This window comes from Ascaphus truei, chromosome 18 (assembly GCF_040206685.1).
Source record: "Ascaphus truei isolate aAscTru1 chromosome 18, aAscTru1.hap1, whole genome shotgun sequence".
NCBI lineage: Eukaryota > Metazoa > Chordata > Amphibia > Anura > Ascaphidae > Ascaphus > Ascaphus truei.
The window spans coordinates 17,345,261-17,361,718 of NC_134500.1; the positions used below are offsets into that span (position 1 = coordinate 17,345,261).

Genomic DNA, 16,458 nt, shown 5'->3' on the forward strand with positions numbered 1-16,458 from the left:
AGAGTAAGCACCCCTTCTCACAATGTCTGAACAAGTTCACCTCCCACATTTGAATTGTAGACCTAGCTCTCTGTGTGTGCAACCTGGTTAAGTGAATTATCAGCCCTGCACACAGAGAAGACAAAAGATAACAGCATCACATTACAACAGTTGCATTAACGTTACAAAACACATTAACAAGATGGATAGTAGTTTAACCCCTGAGTATCAATCTGGACGGGAAGGACAATGGCAAGGCTTAACCTTTATAATAATAGCCACATTGCCCACACCATCACAGCTACGGCAAAAAAAGGGTGACTCATTTTGCTAGGGGAGATATACACTGATGAGGAACGTAAGGGGTATGATTTCTCCCCTTCCGTAATGACCCTTTTGAAGTGACCACTTCAGAGGAGCGGTCAGGTGATCGGACTGCTAGTCTCTCTGACACCCAAAGGGTTAAACCTCAGTTTAGTATGTGCCTTGTGTAGTTGCTTGTATAATTAATTAACCCAGACTGTGCATGTACTATCCTGACCATGCCTGGGAATCACTGCTTGCAGTATATCTGCTTCCATCTTTGGGTAGCATTTATCACAAGGAAAAAAATGCTATCTGGTTAAAAAACAAACAAATAAAAGCCTGCTTGAGAGGTAATATATTATCCAACAAAATTATAATAAGATGAATATTAAATCCTATGTGGTCTATGTACTGAGCCATCCCCTTAATATTAGTGCAAAGGGTTTTTTATGTTGCAAATCACACATATACTGATGCAGCGGCTCTTATTCGAACACATCACGGCGCCGATTTTGAGTTCTCTGCTGTTCCCCATGCAGCATGAACGCGGCCAATCGCCCCAGGCACCCGCGCTTATCGCGGATGTTTTGTTTGAATTTCATGGATTCTGTTTCTTCGTTTCAAATAAAATGGATGAATTGTAATGTGTACAGTACTGTGCTACTGTGTCACTCTGTTACTGTGCTACTGTGCTACTGTGCTACTGTGCTACTGTGTCACTGTGCTACTGTGCTACTGTGCCACTGTGCCACTGTGCCACTGTGTCACTGTGCTACTGTGTCACTGTGTCACTGTGTCACTGTGCCACTGTGCCACTGTGCCACTGTGCCACTGTGCCACTGTGCTACTGTGCCACTGTGTCACAGTGCCACTGTGCCACTGTGCCACTGTGCTACTGTGCTATTGTGTCACTGTGCTACTGTGCCACTGTGCTACTGTGCCACTGTGCTACTGTGCCACTGTGCCACTGTGCCACTGTGTTACTGTGCTACTGTGTCAATTTCATGTTTATAAAAGCCAGAACACTAAAATTAGTTTTTCTGCTCTCGCCGCACTCGCATCTTAGTGCGGGGAGGCTGGAATTCATCCCGCGGTTTCAAATCGGGATTCCGATGTACATGACGCGTGAAGTGTTCAAATAACGGCCGCTGCATCAGTATCTGTAACTGGGAACATCCATGTGTTTTTCTACTGTGCCCATTTTTCTGCAACTATTTTGAGGGATTTGTGGAACAAATGGAAGGAGGTTTTGGCCGTGTTACATATGCATGTTGGCACAGGCCCGGAAATGGTGTGTATGAAGAAATATGCGGCTTGTGTTACTTTTGTTTACAGGTTTTCTGCGTTGGTTTCCTCCATCACCTTAAAGGTTGCTTGGGAAGGGTTTGAGCGCACAACTATAGCACAGAAATACACACATTTCTACAACAGTATAAATACTCTTCATACTAATGGCACAAATCAGGCAAAGAAAATGCTACATTCTGTAGACGCAAATGCTACAGCGCGAACCCACTCCTTGATGCATAGCTCCCATGTCCTTTGTGTTGTATGAGCAATGGTAGGTGGAATAATTTGTTACATGCACAATAATCCTTATTTCCCATTTGAACATTTATTTTTTTGCTGATGTACTTGGCCATTTCCCCCCCAGCATTTTTCTTTTTACATAGGATTGAAGCAGGACCCCATTAATTTCAGTTCCGGGGTTCACCTGCTTCCAAAGATACAGACCTCCGTAGTGGGTGCAGGTAGCTGCTCCGGCTCCACTACCAAAGCTCCGGCGCCCTGCAGGCCAATAGAAAGCATCATCCAGCGTGGCTTCCTATTGGCCCACGTGATGCGGGAGCTTTAAACTTGCAGGAGATACCGGCGCCCCCTTCGGAGGTGAGTATATCTGGAAGCAGGGGGGCCCCGGAGCTGAAATTAACAGGGTTCAGCTCTGGAGACGACCTGCTTCAAACCTTTGTAAAAAAATGGCATGGATAGCTCCTTTAAAGGCTTACTGTATCTTAAAGCTGCAATTCAGTCAATATCCTGCATGTGTGTTTTTTTAAATAAATCAGTTCTGTAGTAAGAAAATACTTTTAGCATTTTCTGTTTTTAAAAAACAACTTTGAAAGACCAATTTTCTTGTATTCTATTTTAACAGCCATTTGCTAAGGCACGGCCCCTTCATGTCCTGTCACAAGCACTGGCACACCCCTTTGTCAGCCCTGCCCTCCCTCGTGCACATGTCAGTGCAGGAGTGCTCATGAATATTAATGAGCTTCCACTGACTGACAGAAGCAGATGAAAAACATATGCCATATCTAAAGATGTCGCCAAATTTCGCCGATCAATACATGGAGAACGAATTGACCGGCAGCTATACAGTTCTTTAGGTAATTAGAGATTGCCCACATGAAACTATTGAAATAAAAAAATAAATTAAAAAAAAAAAAGACTGAACTGCAGCTTTAAGACTAGCCTCCTCAGAGGTTCATGGTTTACTAGTGGGTGGTGTGAATTTATGGTGTAATTTCCCACTCCACACAGACTTGCACATTACTCATTCTTTATAAATTCCAATCCTAGATAGTCGGCCAGTTAACTTTCTTAGGGGCCTCTGAATGGAGACGTGTTTTTCAATCAAGTGTTTTCTTTCCCACTATCCCACCCTGTCCTTATCATAGAGCCAATAAGGATAAGCAGAGGTTGGGAGAGGGGGACTTGACTGTACAAGCACTTGCTCATCACACAGAAGGGAGTTCTGTTCAATTCAGCTACTACATACTGCATATGTCTTCACTTACACAGCACTTTTTGACTGCAAAGTGCTTACAAATACTATAAAAAAAAAATACAATACTTCAAATACTGCTTTCTTCAAAGGCAATCTTGTAGTGATCTACGGGTGGAATCCTACATACATACATACATACACACACATACATATACACACACACACATACATATACACACACACACATACATATACACACACATACATACATATACACACACATATACACACACACACATACATACATATACACACACACACACACATACATACATATACACACACACACACACACATACATACATATACATATACACACACACACATACATACATATACACACACACACACATACATACACATATACACACATACATTACTCACATATACACATTACAGTAGCGGCGCGAATACATACTTTTCTGAATTTTCCCCCCTGTCGCCCGGCTCCACGCTCACTGCCATGCGCGCTCGTGGCCCTAGCATACAATGGCTGGCTAACCACAGCCAACTATAAGTGCCGCCCGCCCACTATGTGACGGGCCTTATCGGTGTCCTTTTGATCAAACATTTATCTTTCTATAATGCAAACCTGGTTCAGTCCTCAGCAGGACCTTCTTCAGAACTTAAGCAAATAAATACAATCATATACATTAGGATTTTTTTCCCAGTCTAAAGTCCCAGCTTTTTTTCTCCTTCTTTTTATATGTAAAGCACGTGACAATGTATAATTCTACATTCTTACCTAAGCTGGCAATGAGCTCCTGTTATAAATCTGGAAAAATCCTGACTGTGTGCCTAACATAATGGCAGCTTCAGTCACACTAACTCAGCAGCTATATTACTAAGGTAACATTATCTATTGTTACAGTTTGCAGCTCAAACTGCTGGGAATATTTGCAACCAATGATCACTAACAGGAAAGTGTTGCAAAGATCTTGCAATGCTGGGAGAGGTGGGCTAAACCTGCTATAGAGATCACAGGATGCTTTAAAACTCATTAAAATGGTATCAGGAGTTGAATTTAAAAAAAAAAACTGTCACTATTATCTAATACTGCAGAACAGATTTTTAAAGAAAAAACCTATACGATTTCCCATGTTTAGCTGCTTTAAATAACTTGTGTGATATTCGTTTGCTTTGTCCAACATCATGTAGCATGAGGTCGAATAGCAGAGCCTGGAATCTATCAACAAAGCTGGTATTTCAAAACCAACATTTCATTTTATTTGTACTGTAGCCGTGTGGATTTTTACATAAAGCCCGTTGTGCAATTATTTGCTATTGGGCCCTGGGATGCTGGAAGTTGGTATTAATACATTCAATAAATATTTGAGTTTTCTTTTCATTCTGAGGATCCTCCTTGTTTTATCTGGCAGGACACATAACGGGTTTGGTTGCAGCTGCTTCCCAGAGACAGCAGCACTCTGTCTGCATGTGCAGCCTTGCGTCAGCTACACCGGAATATGTGAGCGAGTATTAATGGCTCGGTGACTACTACAGGAATAATCTTGTGGTACTCTATAATACAAGCGACAGTGAAGCCCAATGCTACAACCAATATGACAAAAATGCACAGTAAAATACTTATGTATTCTCTTGAAAACCCTTTGGCCAAAGCATTGTAAGCCTGTGAGCCACGACAAGGCAAGGGTCTGGCCTTAGGGTCCTAACACTACCAGATAAAATACCAATATACCTCTATTAGGATTCAAATTCTCATTAACCGCTATTAGGTCTGTTCTATACTGCGTATGGCCGCGCGTGCACGTGCCGCATGCTTTTCCCTATTATAGAGGCGGGAGCTGCAGGTTGTGTGTGTGTGTGTGTGTGTGTGTGTGTGTGTGTGTGTGTGTGTGTGCATGGGTTGTGTGAGTGAAGAATGTCACAAATAAGATTTTTTTTTAAGAAAAAAAAGTTTAATAAATATTTTTCCTTGACACACACGCGCACACACACCCAAACAAACACGCATCCACGCATACATGCATACACACATACACACACATACATTTGAGCGCCGGTAGCGGCGCAAAATCATCTTTTCCCCGTCTTCGCCGCTGTCTGTCGGCTCCCCGCTCCCTTCCGTGCGCGCGCGGCCCTTGTGTAGAAGGGCTGGCTGACCTCAGCCATCTGTAACTGCCGTGCGCGCGCACTCAGATCAATCTTGTGATGGCCTTAGCTCTAAAGGGAGTATCAAAAGCGTGAGATATATTTCCTGGACTCTACGCTGGCTATGAAAATATGACGTTTGAGGACTACTCAATAAATAGTGAAGATGTTTAGACAGTTTTATAGAGCAGGGGTTCTCAACTCCAGTCCTCAAGCCCCCTCCCCCCCAACAGGTCTTTCTATCACAACACACATTGCATTGTATATGGTGTTATTTTATCAAAGTTAAACCACCGTGTTAGTGATCACCGTGGTAATTCCAACACTGCGCACCTTTTTAGATAGAGAGCGAGAGAGCTCGCACCAACCACTGTTTAATATATGATAGTTGTATTGGGCTTGTGTGCTACCTGGGAGATAAACAATTAATCAGAGAGAAAATGGGTTGTGTCCAGAGAGCACTTCCCATATGGAAAGGTCCCTATTAATGGTGCACAACAGGCATAACAATTTGCATCACAAGTCTTTTATATTGTTAGGTCTGTTGTGCACCATTAATAGGGATCTTTCCATATGGGATGTGCTCTCTGGACACAACCCATTACCCCCCTTCCCCCCCGCGCACCTTTTTAACGTGATCGTTGCTGTATGTACAGTATATACAGTAAATCCCACTGCCCTTTAGCCAACGCCATTAACCAAGCAGCTAAAACTGAAATGTATCTTTACAATATCGAGGCAGATGTGAATGCCAAGACTAATTTAGTTCTTGCAAATGTCCCTACGTTGCCTGTTCTCATTCATACAATTCTGATTTTTAAAGAGCTTCAAGGATTAATGTTTTCTTTTATATCGACCGCGGGAAAATAGTATAAAATAATCCGTACGGCGTAATTTTCTAACGATATTTTTATGCGTCTCTAGTTCCCTTGAGTCTTTCTAGGGCCCGTACAAGTAATGAAAGATTTGCCGTTCATATACTTGCTTTGCTTTCTTTGAGATTAAAATTAGGCACTTGTGTTTATTGTAACAGAAACAAAGCAAGCAGAGCCAACGGAAAAAAAACATTTGAAGAACTGTACGGTCCCATGCTGATTAAAATGTATAAAAATGCCTCTGTGATTTCGCTTCATAATATTGCTATTCTAAGTAGGCAATATGCTTCTTTTTTTTCATTTTTTTTTTATTGTACACATAAAAATAAATATTACCATTTAGAAGATCTACATCTAAAAAGCTGAAATAAATTAAGCTAAAATAAAATGTGTTGTGTAGGGTTATAAAAATACCAGCCCACACGTTGGCATTCTTTCTTTATATAATGTTCTCTATCATTTTAAAAACGGCACTTACAGCCCTGCACTTATTTACAGCAGCAAGTTACTTGCTTTTAAAAAGCATTTATGTTAATATAACGAATGATTGGACTTTTTAATGCACTGCCGTCCTCCAAGTTATATTCTGCTTGGGGATTTGGGAAACTAAATAAGTGTTGCCTGTGCATGATTAACCTTTGCAGGGTCCTAATAGAGGAGAGGGAGGAAATGACTCTCCCTCTCTCTGCTTGGTACCCACAGGGATCCCGCTCTCCCACCCCGGTTATTAGTGGTAATTTGTTCATGTATGGTTAATTGTGTTTGTTAATGGGATTTATTTAAAAAAAAAAATGTCTTAAAAAGACAAAGTGAGTATGCACGGTTGTGTTAGTTGGAAATAAGGCAGAGGACATGTCTCTGGGCTTTGGTTAGGGCGGATGGTATGGTGATATCGTTCCGAGTTGGCTAGGGGTATACATCAGGGTCGACTTGATGGTGATGTCACCGATCGGTGCTACTGCACCCAACCTCACGCTCTTTTCCACAACATTTAAGCTGATTGCCAGGGGAAAGCGCAGTGCCCTCTGTAGGCTCCGGCATCTCCTCATCTCCGGCATTTTTTCCTCGTGGCTGCGTGTCGCCATGGCAACGCAGCTGGAGGAGGTGAGGAGCAGGAGGAGATGCCAGAGGAGGTCAGAGGCCCCGCACTCTTCTCCGGCACCGAACTCCGGCAAACTTCCAGCCGGCACTGGTGTATATATTTTCTTCTAGGCCGGTGTGGCTGGTGGGCTTTGGGGTCGTTACAGGTGTGAACAAAATAGGATTAACAATCTGGCGCTGCTAATAAGTGGCATGTTTTGTTCATTAACGCTGTGGCCATTTGACCCAATTTAGATGTCCCTGTCTGGTGGGGTAAAAAGGGGTGCGTAGTTAGTTAATTGGGAGGGGTCAGCTCAAGACCTCTGTCATGTATCTCTCTGCTGTTTGTCAGCTTCCTGTTAGAGGGATTATTTGGTAACAGCAGAAGGAAGTGTTTGAAAACCGTGTGATTTAAAGCAGCAATCCCCCGTACGCAAAATATTTGTAACTGTTTTTTCTACAGAATCCAAACCGTGGATCCCACAGAGCTGGTCTGCGCTTTTTGATCCCCAGGGGCCAATGGTTCCTGAGATACTGTATCTACCTTTTAAAGTTATGATGGTGCTGGTATATTTTTCGGGAAATCAATATGCCTGCCACCCAAGCCTCAATCCCACAGACCAATAGGAAGCTGCAATGATATCGGGGCATAACATTGCAGCTTCCCATTGGATGACCCTGGCAGCCATCTTTGATTTTGGGGAGGGGGCATATTGTGTGTGTATGTGTCTGTATTTGGAGAGGGGGGTCTTTTGTGTGTGTGTGTGTATGTGTGTGACTTTAGGGGGTAACTGGCCTCTGAGCCACTAATTGAGCCAGCTGTGCTGAAGTAGGGATATCCTGGAAACTTGGCCTGTGTGCGGCCCTCGAGGACTGGAGTTGTCCAGGCCTGCTTTATGTGGAGACAGAAGAAACCGTCCGGTGAATCACACACTACAGCTGTAAAAGCTTATGCAGTGAATGTTTTAAGCGGAGCATATGGAATTGTGCCTTGTGGAGATGCTGAATGCATGAGGGGTATGAGCAGCATGCAGACCCGTGTCCAATGTGTGGATGTCAGCTGCAAGTACACAGTACTATCGGTATGGAGCAATTACTCACTGTTGAACCGTTCCCCTCCTCTCCTGGCTGGAAGAGCACCTAAGCAGGTGACCGGTGTCCTTCCGATGCGTGGGCGCGATCCAAGTAGACAATAGGTAAGTGAAAGATCGATGCCTCCGCCGCTCCTACAATACTCAGACTCACTTTCCTTGAGAAAGAGCAAACTTGCTTGAAACGCGTGGGAGGAGGTCTCCTAGTCATGTTCGTCAGTATCCGTTTTATGTAGTTCAATAAAGAAGCAATTTTTATCCATGCTGGTGAGTCTAAGTATTGTAGGAGCGGCGAAGGCATCGATCTTTCACTTACCTACTGCTTTATGTGGATATTGGGGGGAAAATTAGGTTAAACCTTGTAAATAATGTACAGCACTTTTATACCCAATAACATTGTATTTTTCCCCAGCCACCAGGCTTGTATTGTGGGTTACATGTGTTCATTTCTATGGAGGCAGACTCAGTGATTAGATAAGCCGAGGTGCCTACATAGAAATGTAGATTGTATGTAATCATTTCTCTGCAAGCAGACTGGGCAATTTATTTAGCCTAAGCACTTGAATAGGAATACAGGATTGAGACCAAGGTATCAAGACATTTGTTGAGAGGGGAAGAGCGGACTATCAGGTCTGGGGATGGGCTCTCAGGAAGGAGAGCCTTTGTTCCCTGTGGACTCTGTGGCTCCTACCCAGTGGGAAGTCTTGAGTGCCTTAGCACGCCCCCTCCTCTGGCTTTGGTGGCACCAACTGAATCCATGCTCTGGTTGGCCAGCAGACCCTGTCCCATGTAAAGGATAGCCACTGAGGGCTATATAAGGGACGGCGCTGATCCGATCACTAGTTTATCTGAGAGACACTCTGTGAAGGAGTTTGGATCTTGACTGTGACAAGCTGGATACATAGAGTGGCTGCTATGTGTTAAGCACACTCATATCCTGGAAGAGAATATGACAGGGCAAGCCATTTTGAAACAGGCCCCTACACCTAGCAAGGCTAGAGTCTACTCCCCAGGTCCCCAGTTGGTATAGTATCCTATTATTGTGTATTTTGTCTTGTCTGCTGGCCTGCCAGAATAAACCTAATTTTATTTTAATTTTATTTTATTCAACAACCTTGTCCCATCTGGAGCTAGTGATCCCGGTAGTTTCGGGGGGAAAGTACCAGTCCCCCATGACAGTGTGTCTATATTTGGGAGGGGGATTATTGTGTGTGTATTTGGGGAGGGGCGGCATATTGAGTGTGTATGTATATTTTATATGGGGTGCCTATTGGGTGTGTGTATTTGGGGAGAGGGGCCTATTGTGTTTGTGTGTCTATATTTGGGGAGGGGAATTATTGTGTGTGTACTTGGGGAGGGCGGCATATTGTGTGTGTGTGTGTGTGTGTATTTGGGGAGGGGCGGCATATTGAGTGTGTATGTATATTTTATATGGGTGGGCCTATTGGGTGTGTGTATTTGAGGAGAGGGGCCTATTATGTGTGTCTGTATTTTGGGAGGGGGGCCTATTGTGTGTGTGTCTGTATTTTGGAAGGGTGGCCTATTGTGTTTGTGTGTCTATATTTGGGGAGGGGAATTATTGTGTGTCTATTTGGGGAGGGCGGCATATTGTGTGTGTGTGTGTGTGTGTGTGTGTGTGTATTTGGGGAGAAGGGCCTATTTGGCGTGTGTATTTGGGGAGGGGGACTTATTGTATGTGTGTATAGTGGGGAGGGGTGAGAAATACATTGGGGTGGTGATGTAAGAGGGGGAGGGGGGAAGGAAATGGTGACGGGCAGTGTAAGGGGGGTGAGGGCGATGTGGTGTGTTAGAAGAGGGGGGGGTTGCAAGGCCACCGACACGTGGGTGGGGGGGCCCGGGTGGAAAATTTAGTCCTGGGCCCCGGGAAAGCTGTCTGCGGCCCTTCTTGGGCTGACCTACTTACTTCATAAACATAGGTCTGAGCCACTGAGCTACCTGTGCTGAAGCAGGGATATCCTGCAAACATGACCTGTTGAGGGATCTTGAGGACTGGCATTGAGAACCCCTGACCAGTGTGCTCGATCCAACGCAAGGAAGTACTGATAGTTTTTTTTATAAACGAAAATAATTTTCTGATCTTTGAAATACAAGCACCTCACTAAACGCTGTCAGGTGAAGATTCAGATCTAGAGACGTAGCAAGGGCTATTTTGAAGCAGCAGTCCAAGTTTTTAATATAAATATATATTTTTCCCTTTAATATGTGCATCAATACAATCCACACAATAATAAATAATTAGCTAAGTTGCCGATCAATCCGTTCTCCTGCGATCGATCAGCGAATATTTGGGCTGGGGGTTCACTAAATGTCTGTCAGTGCAGCAGGAGAGGACCAAAGATGCAAAGTTATGTGAGGAAGATCATGTGACCAGGCAGTCACTAGATACAATTGGTGCACTGTTAGAGAGAGGGCAGGGCTCAAAAAGGTGTGTGCCAGAGCCTGTTTCAGAAGTGGAAGGAGATGTGACTTTGTAAATGGTTGCTATAGAAAAAAATGCTTGTTACATTATAATACATTAAAAATGTTATTCAGGGTTGTTTTTTTTTTTATAAAAAATGCTACAAGTATTTTCTCATAGTACAGAATAGATTTATTTAAAAAAAATCATGTAGGATATTGCTTGGTCTGCAGCTTTAAGCTCGGTCACGTATGGTGGGCTATTCTGCTTTATCACTTCCAATAAATCATGGAAAAACTGCAACATTCTGCGTTCTAACGCGATATTCTGCATTATCAGTAAGAAGCACAGAGCCGGTTACATCCGTGTGCGATAAAAACCCCGCAACCGTGAATTTCGAGAAAACGAGATTAATTCTCCTTCGCAGCCAATTGCACTTGAATACATTTCGTGGGAAGTCTGGCTAGGAAAGCAGAGCATCTGTGGCAGGTTTTTGTGCTGAAAACCGAATGCCTAATTTGGGGGGAATGCATATATATGAGCAAATGCATACATAATGTGTATAGCAGTTCTAAGCAGGCTTCGGGATTCAGAAGGCGACTACCGTATTAGATGTAAGACTATAAGGATATAAGAATTTATATTTCATTTCGGAGGCGTTACAGGGGGATTTTACTGCAGCCTTCTCTTTGCTGAAGCTCATGTTGGAAACATGAATGTAGTCAGATGGAACAATATCTTGTTGTTGAAATATTCCAAATATACCAGACATCATTTCAGTTTCATCTCATAATGACATTGCTCTTTTGGTAAACCGTTGTGTTTTATTCATGCTATTTGTTGCATATTTTAGTAGGAGTCTTAGGCCAGGGGTGCTCAACTCCTGTCCTCAAGCCCCCCACTCCCCCCCCAACAGGTCAGGTTTTCAGAATATACCAGCTTCCGCACACATGGCTCAATCAGTCCCTGCTTCAGCATAGGTGACTCAGAGGCTTAGTCTTTGACTGAGCCAACTGTGCTGAAGCTGGGATATCCTGAAAACCTGACCTGTTTCGGGTCTTGAGGACTGGAGTAGCCCTAGGCTACTAAATATTCAGAATAAAATTATATGGTTTCAGAGCAATAAATGAGCTAAACCCAATTATTTTATGATAGGGTATTTAATATTAGATATGGTATTTAATAATTATAATAGCATGTTCTTGTATAGCGCTGCTAGTTTTACGTACAGAGACATTTTGCAGACACAGTCCCTGCCCTGTGGAGCTTACAATCGATGTTTTTGGTGCCTGAGGCACAGGGAGATAAAGTGACTTGCCCAAGGTCACAAGGAGCTGACTGGGAGTTGAACCAGGTTCCCCTGCTTCAAACTCAGTGCCAGTCAGTGTATTTTACTCACTGAGCCACTCCCTCTCCCATAGTATTTTAGAGACAGCTCCTGTTCCAAAGTATTTATAATGCATTTTTGCTGCTTTTGCACCAGGAGATAGAGGTCACAGACCGTGCAAATAGCACCATGTAATCCCAAAACCCAATTTGGTGATGTTTAGCAGGTGTCCTGTGTAATACACTGCCATGATCTTTCCCCATGTATTAGGTTGCCCAAGGAGTTAGCTTGTAACACGCACCGGTATATTGACCCACTGACCACGACATGGAATTGAAGACTAATAATGTAGCCTAGATAGTCTGGGGGGGGGAGGAGGGATGGCGCGGCGTCTACAGAGGCCCCGCGCTCTTCCCCAAAGCATCTAAATTTAAATGCCAGGGGAGGCACAAGGCCTCTATTAGTTTATCTTACCTGGTCTAAGCTGCCTCTTCGGCGACGTGTCGCCATAACGCGGCATCCAATGGCAACGCGTTGCCATGGCAATACGACATATGACGCCGCCATGGAGCCGGTAAGAAGGGGGGCTACGAGTAGTGGGGGAGAGCAGACAGTGGGACGCAAGCAGAAAAGTTTGCACTCCCCTTGCCTAGAGTCTATCCATTGGCACAACCTTATCAGCTTTTTTAATAGTACAAGCAACTTTAATAAATAGATGTAGCAGCCTATAATGCACCCACGGGTTCCCCTTTTTTGTGCGCAGCTAATTCTTTTAAATAGCTTCTGGTTTCACTGGCATGTTATGTGTGTCCCGCTGCGACTCACCGGCGAGATCAATAACATATCTGTGTATAGCCAATAACAAATACCACTTCTGAGCACTTACGGATGTCTCAGACAGGACTGCTACTCTGCCTTTCCCAATATCTCTTAGGCCAGGTCCCCAGTGCAGCCGGCGGCGCGTGCCTCTCACCAGCCCCTTACCTGCTCCCTGACTGTCCCCGGTCCCTCCGCGCTTCCAGGCTCACTGTGCACTGTGACGCATCAGCTGGCAGGGGCTACAGCCAGTTTGTGATCCCGAGCGGCGATGCATCACCTGGTGTGGCAGGGAGCCAATCAGAAAGGCGGGTGGGGGGAGTGAGAGGTGGGGGAGGAGAAGTCAGCTGAGCTCTGTGTGTGTAGGGGGGGCATGGGTTTTAGTTTGGTGGCGTCGTGGCTCCGTTTGGTGGCGTCGTGGCTCCGTCCCCTCGTCATGGCCATGCCCACACAGCCTGTTTTGGCCATGCCCCCCCCCCACGCCTCAGAATGCCGATCGCAGTACAGCTCTCTGCACCCGCCACCAGGTCGCAAGGCGGGCGTGCAGTGGGGCCTCAGCCTTAGCACACAGTGTTTCCACTAAAGTCAGGGATTCTGGGTAATACCATGCACATGAGCACACCCTGTCACCTTTTGCTTCTTGTCCATTTTAACATGGAACCCCTGTAAGCTTATGCCTTCCGTATCACACAGGTTTTTCAGTAGTAATATGTTTGTGTGAGAAAGAGGAGACATATGCCTCACAAAGATATTTCTACAGTAGTTAAAATAAAATGTTTATATTTTTTGGTTTTGAAACTTTGGCAAAAATCTCCCATTTTTTCCCCACTCTAAAATCAACTATTTTTCTAATCATTATAATCCTCTTTCTGACCTACTTCCTTCACTGATTTTCAAAAAAAGGGCTATAGTTATTTCTGCTATTAAACAGAAAATCTTTTTTTCCTGCTGGTTACAAAAAAAAAAAAAATAGACAATTCTAACTAATCTAGTGAGTTGTAAGATAAAAAAAATCTACAACCAAAATGCTAGGTTATTTTTTTAAAATTTTAATGATAAACAAGACTTGTATGTCAAGTCTCGGTCTTTAGAAGACAGACTCATTCATACCCAACACCAGTCACCCTTTAGAGACATTTTTGGGGGGACCATGAACCTCAGCCCTGGAATTTCTACATTCTTTCTTCAGCAGTTTGTATTGCGTGAAATGTAGAAATGTATCATTCTGTTGTTTGCTGCTAGATACTAAATAAACATGTCTTGAAGCTGCAGACCAAGCAAATCCTACATGTGTTTTTTTTAATACATCAGTTCTGTACTATAAGAAAATACTTGAAGCATTTTGAAAATAAATAAATTAATAAAAAACAACCCTGAATGACATTTTTAATGTATTATAATGTAACAAGCCTTTTTTGTTTCTATAGCAACCATTTACAAAGTCAGTACTCCTCTGCGGCCATTTAAGTAAACCCCCAAGCCGAATCTTCGCCGATCGATCTTTTTTCCTGTGATCGATCAAGTTAGCTAATTACTTATTGTGTGGCTTGTATTGAAGCACATATTAAAGGGAACATTAAAAAAAAAACAGCAGCTGGGACTGCTGCTTTAAATTAAGCAACAAGCATTTGTACTGTATGGTAGAGAAAACGTTGCATTATAATAGGATTTTTTATAGTTGGTGTACGCTGCGCTGTAACACACATCCCCTGTAAGCTCAGAACCCAAATCCACCATGTTATATATATATATATATTTTTTTTAATATATATACATATATATTTTTTATATATATATATATTTTTTATATATATATATATATATATATATACTGTATATATTGTATCCAAAAAAGTGCTACTAAGATTGTGACCTCACGCATACTTATGTATATATTTCTCTTTTTGTTGTATACACAGCACTGTACATATCATTTTTCATGCATAAGTCCTTGTTTCTAAGAGCTTACTACTGTTATGTAGTGTTTTGGTTCCTAAAGCCTGCCCATGGTGAGATGGAGATGAGCAGGTTAACCGACTAATAGCAGTGTCTTCGTACAATGCAGCTTTACCATCCAGGAAAACTCCCTTCCAATGCTACATTCAGTGATTTATTATTAACACCTTTATTTCTTTACTACCTGGGTATTGAACAGTAATCATTATTTCACTATGCATATTTGACCTTATGTTCTCCTTCAATAGCATGCCCTGCGTGTTTCTCTATTTTTCTACGAGCACATACCTTCAGTTGTAATTATGTAAGTTGGATAAAAGATTTATGGAACAATGCAGAGTTTGTCAAGGTGGCAATTATGAAAATACAGCGATATGAAGGTTGTTTGCAATTTAATAGCTGCATAACCAATTCAAAGCTGGAGTTAAAGTAGATTTAGACTGATTAGACAAACTGTTTATTAGTTGGTACATAAATTACATAATGGGATGCGATAAAAATTCCACTGTGTGCTACATCAAATATGTTTATTTATGTAAGTAAAGTTACTGGCTGTTTATTTCTCTTTGCAAAATAATGTGTTTAATTTGTGGTCTTCCCGTCCAGTAACTCACCTTACTTGTTAATTTGCCAAACAATTAACGTAGGGGTTCTCACCTCCAGTCTTCAAGACCCCCTGAAAAGGTCAGGTTTTAAGGATATCCCTGCTTCAGCACAGGTGGCTCAATCAGTGACTCAGTCAAAGACTGATTGAGCCACCTGTGCTGAAGCAAGGACTAATTGAGCCACCTGTGCTGAAGCAAGGATATCCTGAAAACCTGACCTGTTGGGGGTTGGGTTCAGGGGGGGGGGGAAGTCTTGAGGACTGGAGTTGAGAACCCCGGAATTAACGTATTGGCTCTTTGTAATTCAGTAGCTCGTACATCAAATATACAGTAGCGCATGATCGTTTGGACAATATTGTATCTAACGTCTATCCCCCTTCTTCCTGATTTTCTTTCAGATAGCAAAGCTATGGATGAAAAGGTTTTAAATCACATCTTTCCTAAGGGTTCATGTCTTGTTAATATTTGTTTGTGACTGTTTTGACCTGTTTGGTTCTTTCATTTTACTGTGAAATACTGCATGTTTCCCCTGGCCTCCCATTCTTGTGTTGTCCTTAAAGAACACCAAATGTGTCGTATTGTTAAACAGGATACTCCTCACTTTAATGCCTACCTAATTTCCCGTATGCAAACAAACGTCGGCTGCTGTCAAAACCTATGTCGGTGCCTTTGGCCAGCCACGATTATCACAGTCAATTTCAAAGAGGAAAATGTATTTAGACTTGTTACTTTGTTCTGTTGTGTCGTGTGTTTGTGCTGTCTTTGTCCTATTGGTTATTGCAACAGTATCCACTGAAAGCACACTGCTTAATAGAGGATGTTTCAGATTAAAAACAAACACTAATGTTTGGGCCTGGAGCTGACCCTGCTTAACATTTTTCATGTTAGGTGTTCTGTGAATGGTGAACTTGAGTCAATTTTAAAAAGAAACCTAGTACAGTTTCATCATACAAAAAGATTGTTTATTTTTTCTTATTTATTTATTTTTTCATAAAAGGCACGGATAGTCGGTGGAAATGCTTCGGACGCGTCCAAACTTTACGAGATTCAAACATCTGGAGGGTGAGTGATACCTTGGATAATACTACAGAGAAAAACTGTGGGTAT

The 16,458-nt window shown here is 42.8% G+C and overlaps 1 protein-coding gene across 6 annotated transcripts in view; it reads left to right on the forward strand.

The window, feature by feature from the left end:
- The window catches only part of UNC13C (unc-13 homolog C), a 343,863-nt gene that overhangs the window by 49,800 nt on the left and 277,605 nt on the right, over positions 1-16,458 (forward strand). For all 6 annotated transcript variants that reach the window (XM_075575720.1, XM_075575726.1, XM_075575723.1 and 3 more), the window contains 2 exons: positions 15,750-15,772; positions 16,349-16,413. In XM_075575720.1, coding sequence (XP_075431835.1) covers positions 15,750-15,772; positions 16,349-16,413 — 88 coding nt within the window. The remainder of the gene's footprint in view (positions 1-15,749; positions 15,773-16,348; positions 16,414-16,458) is intronic.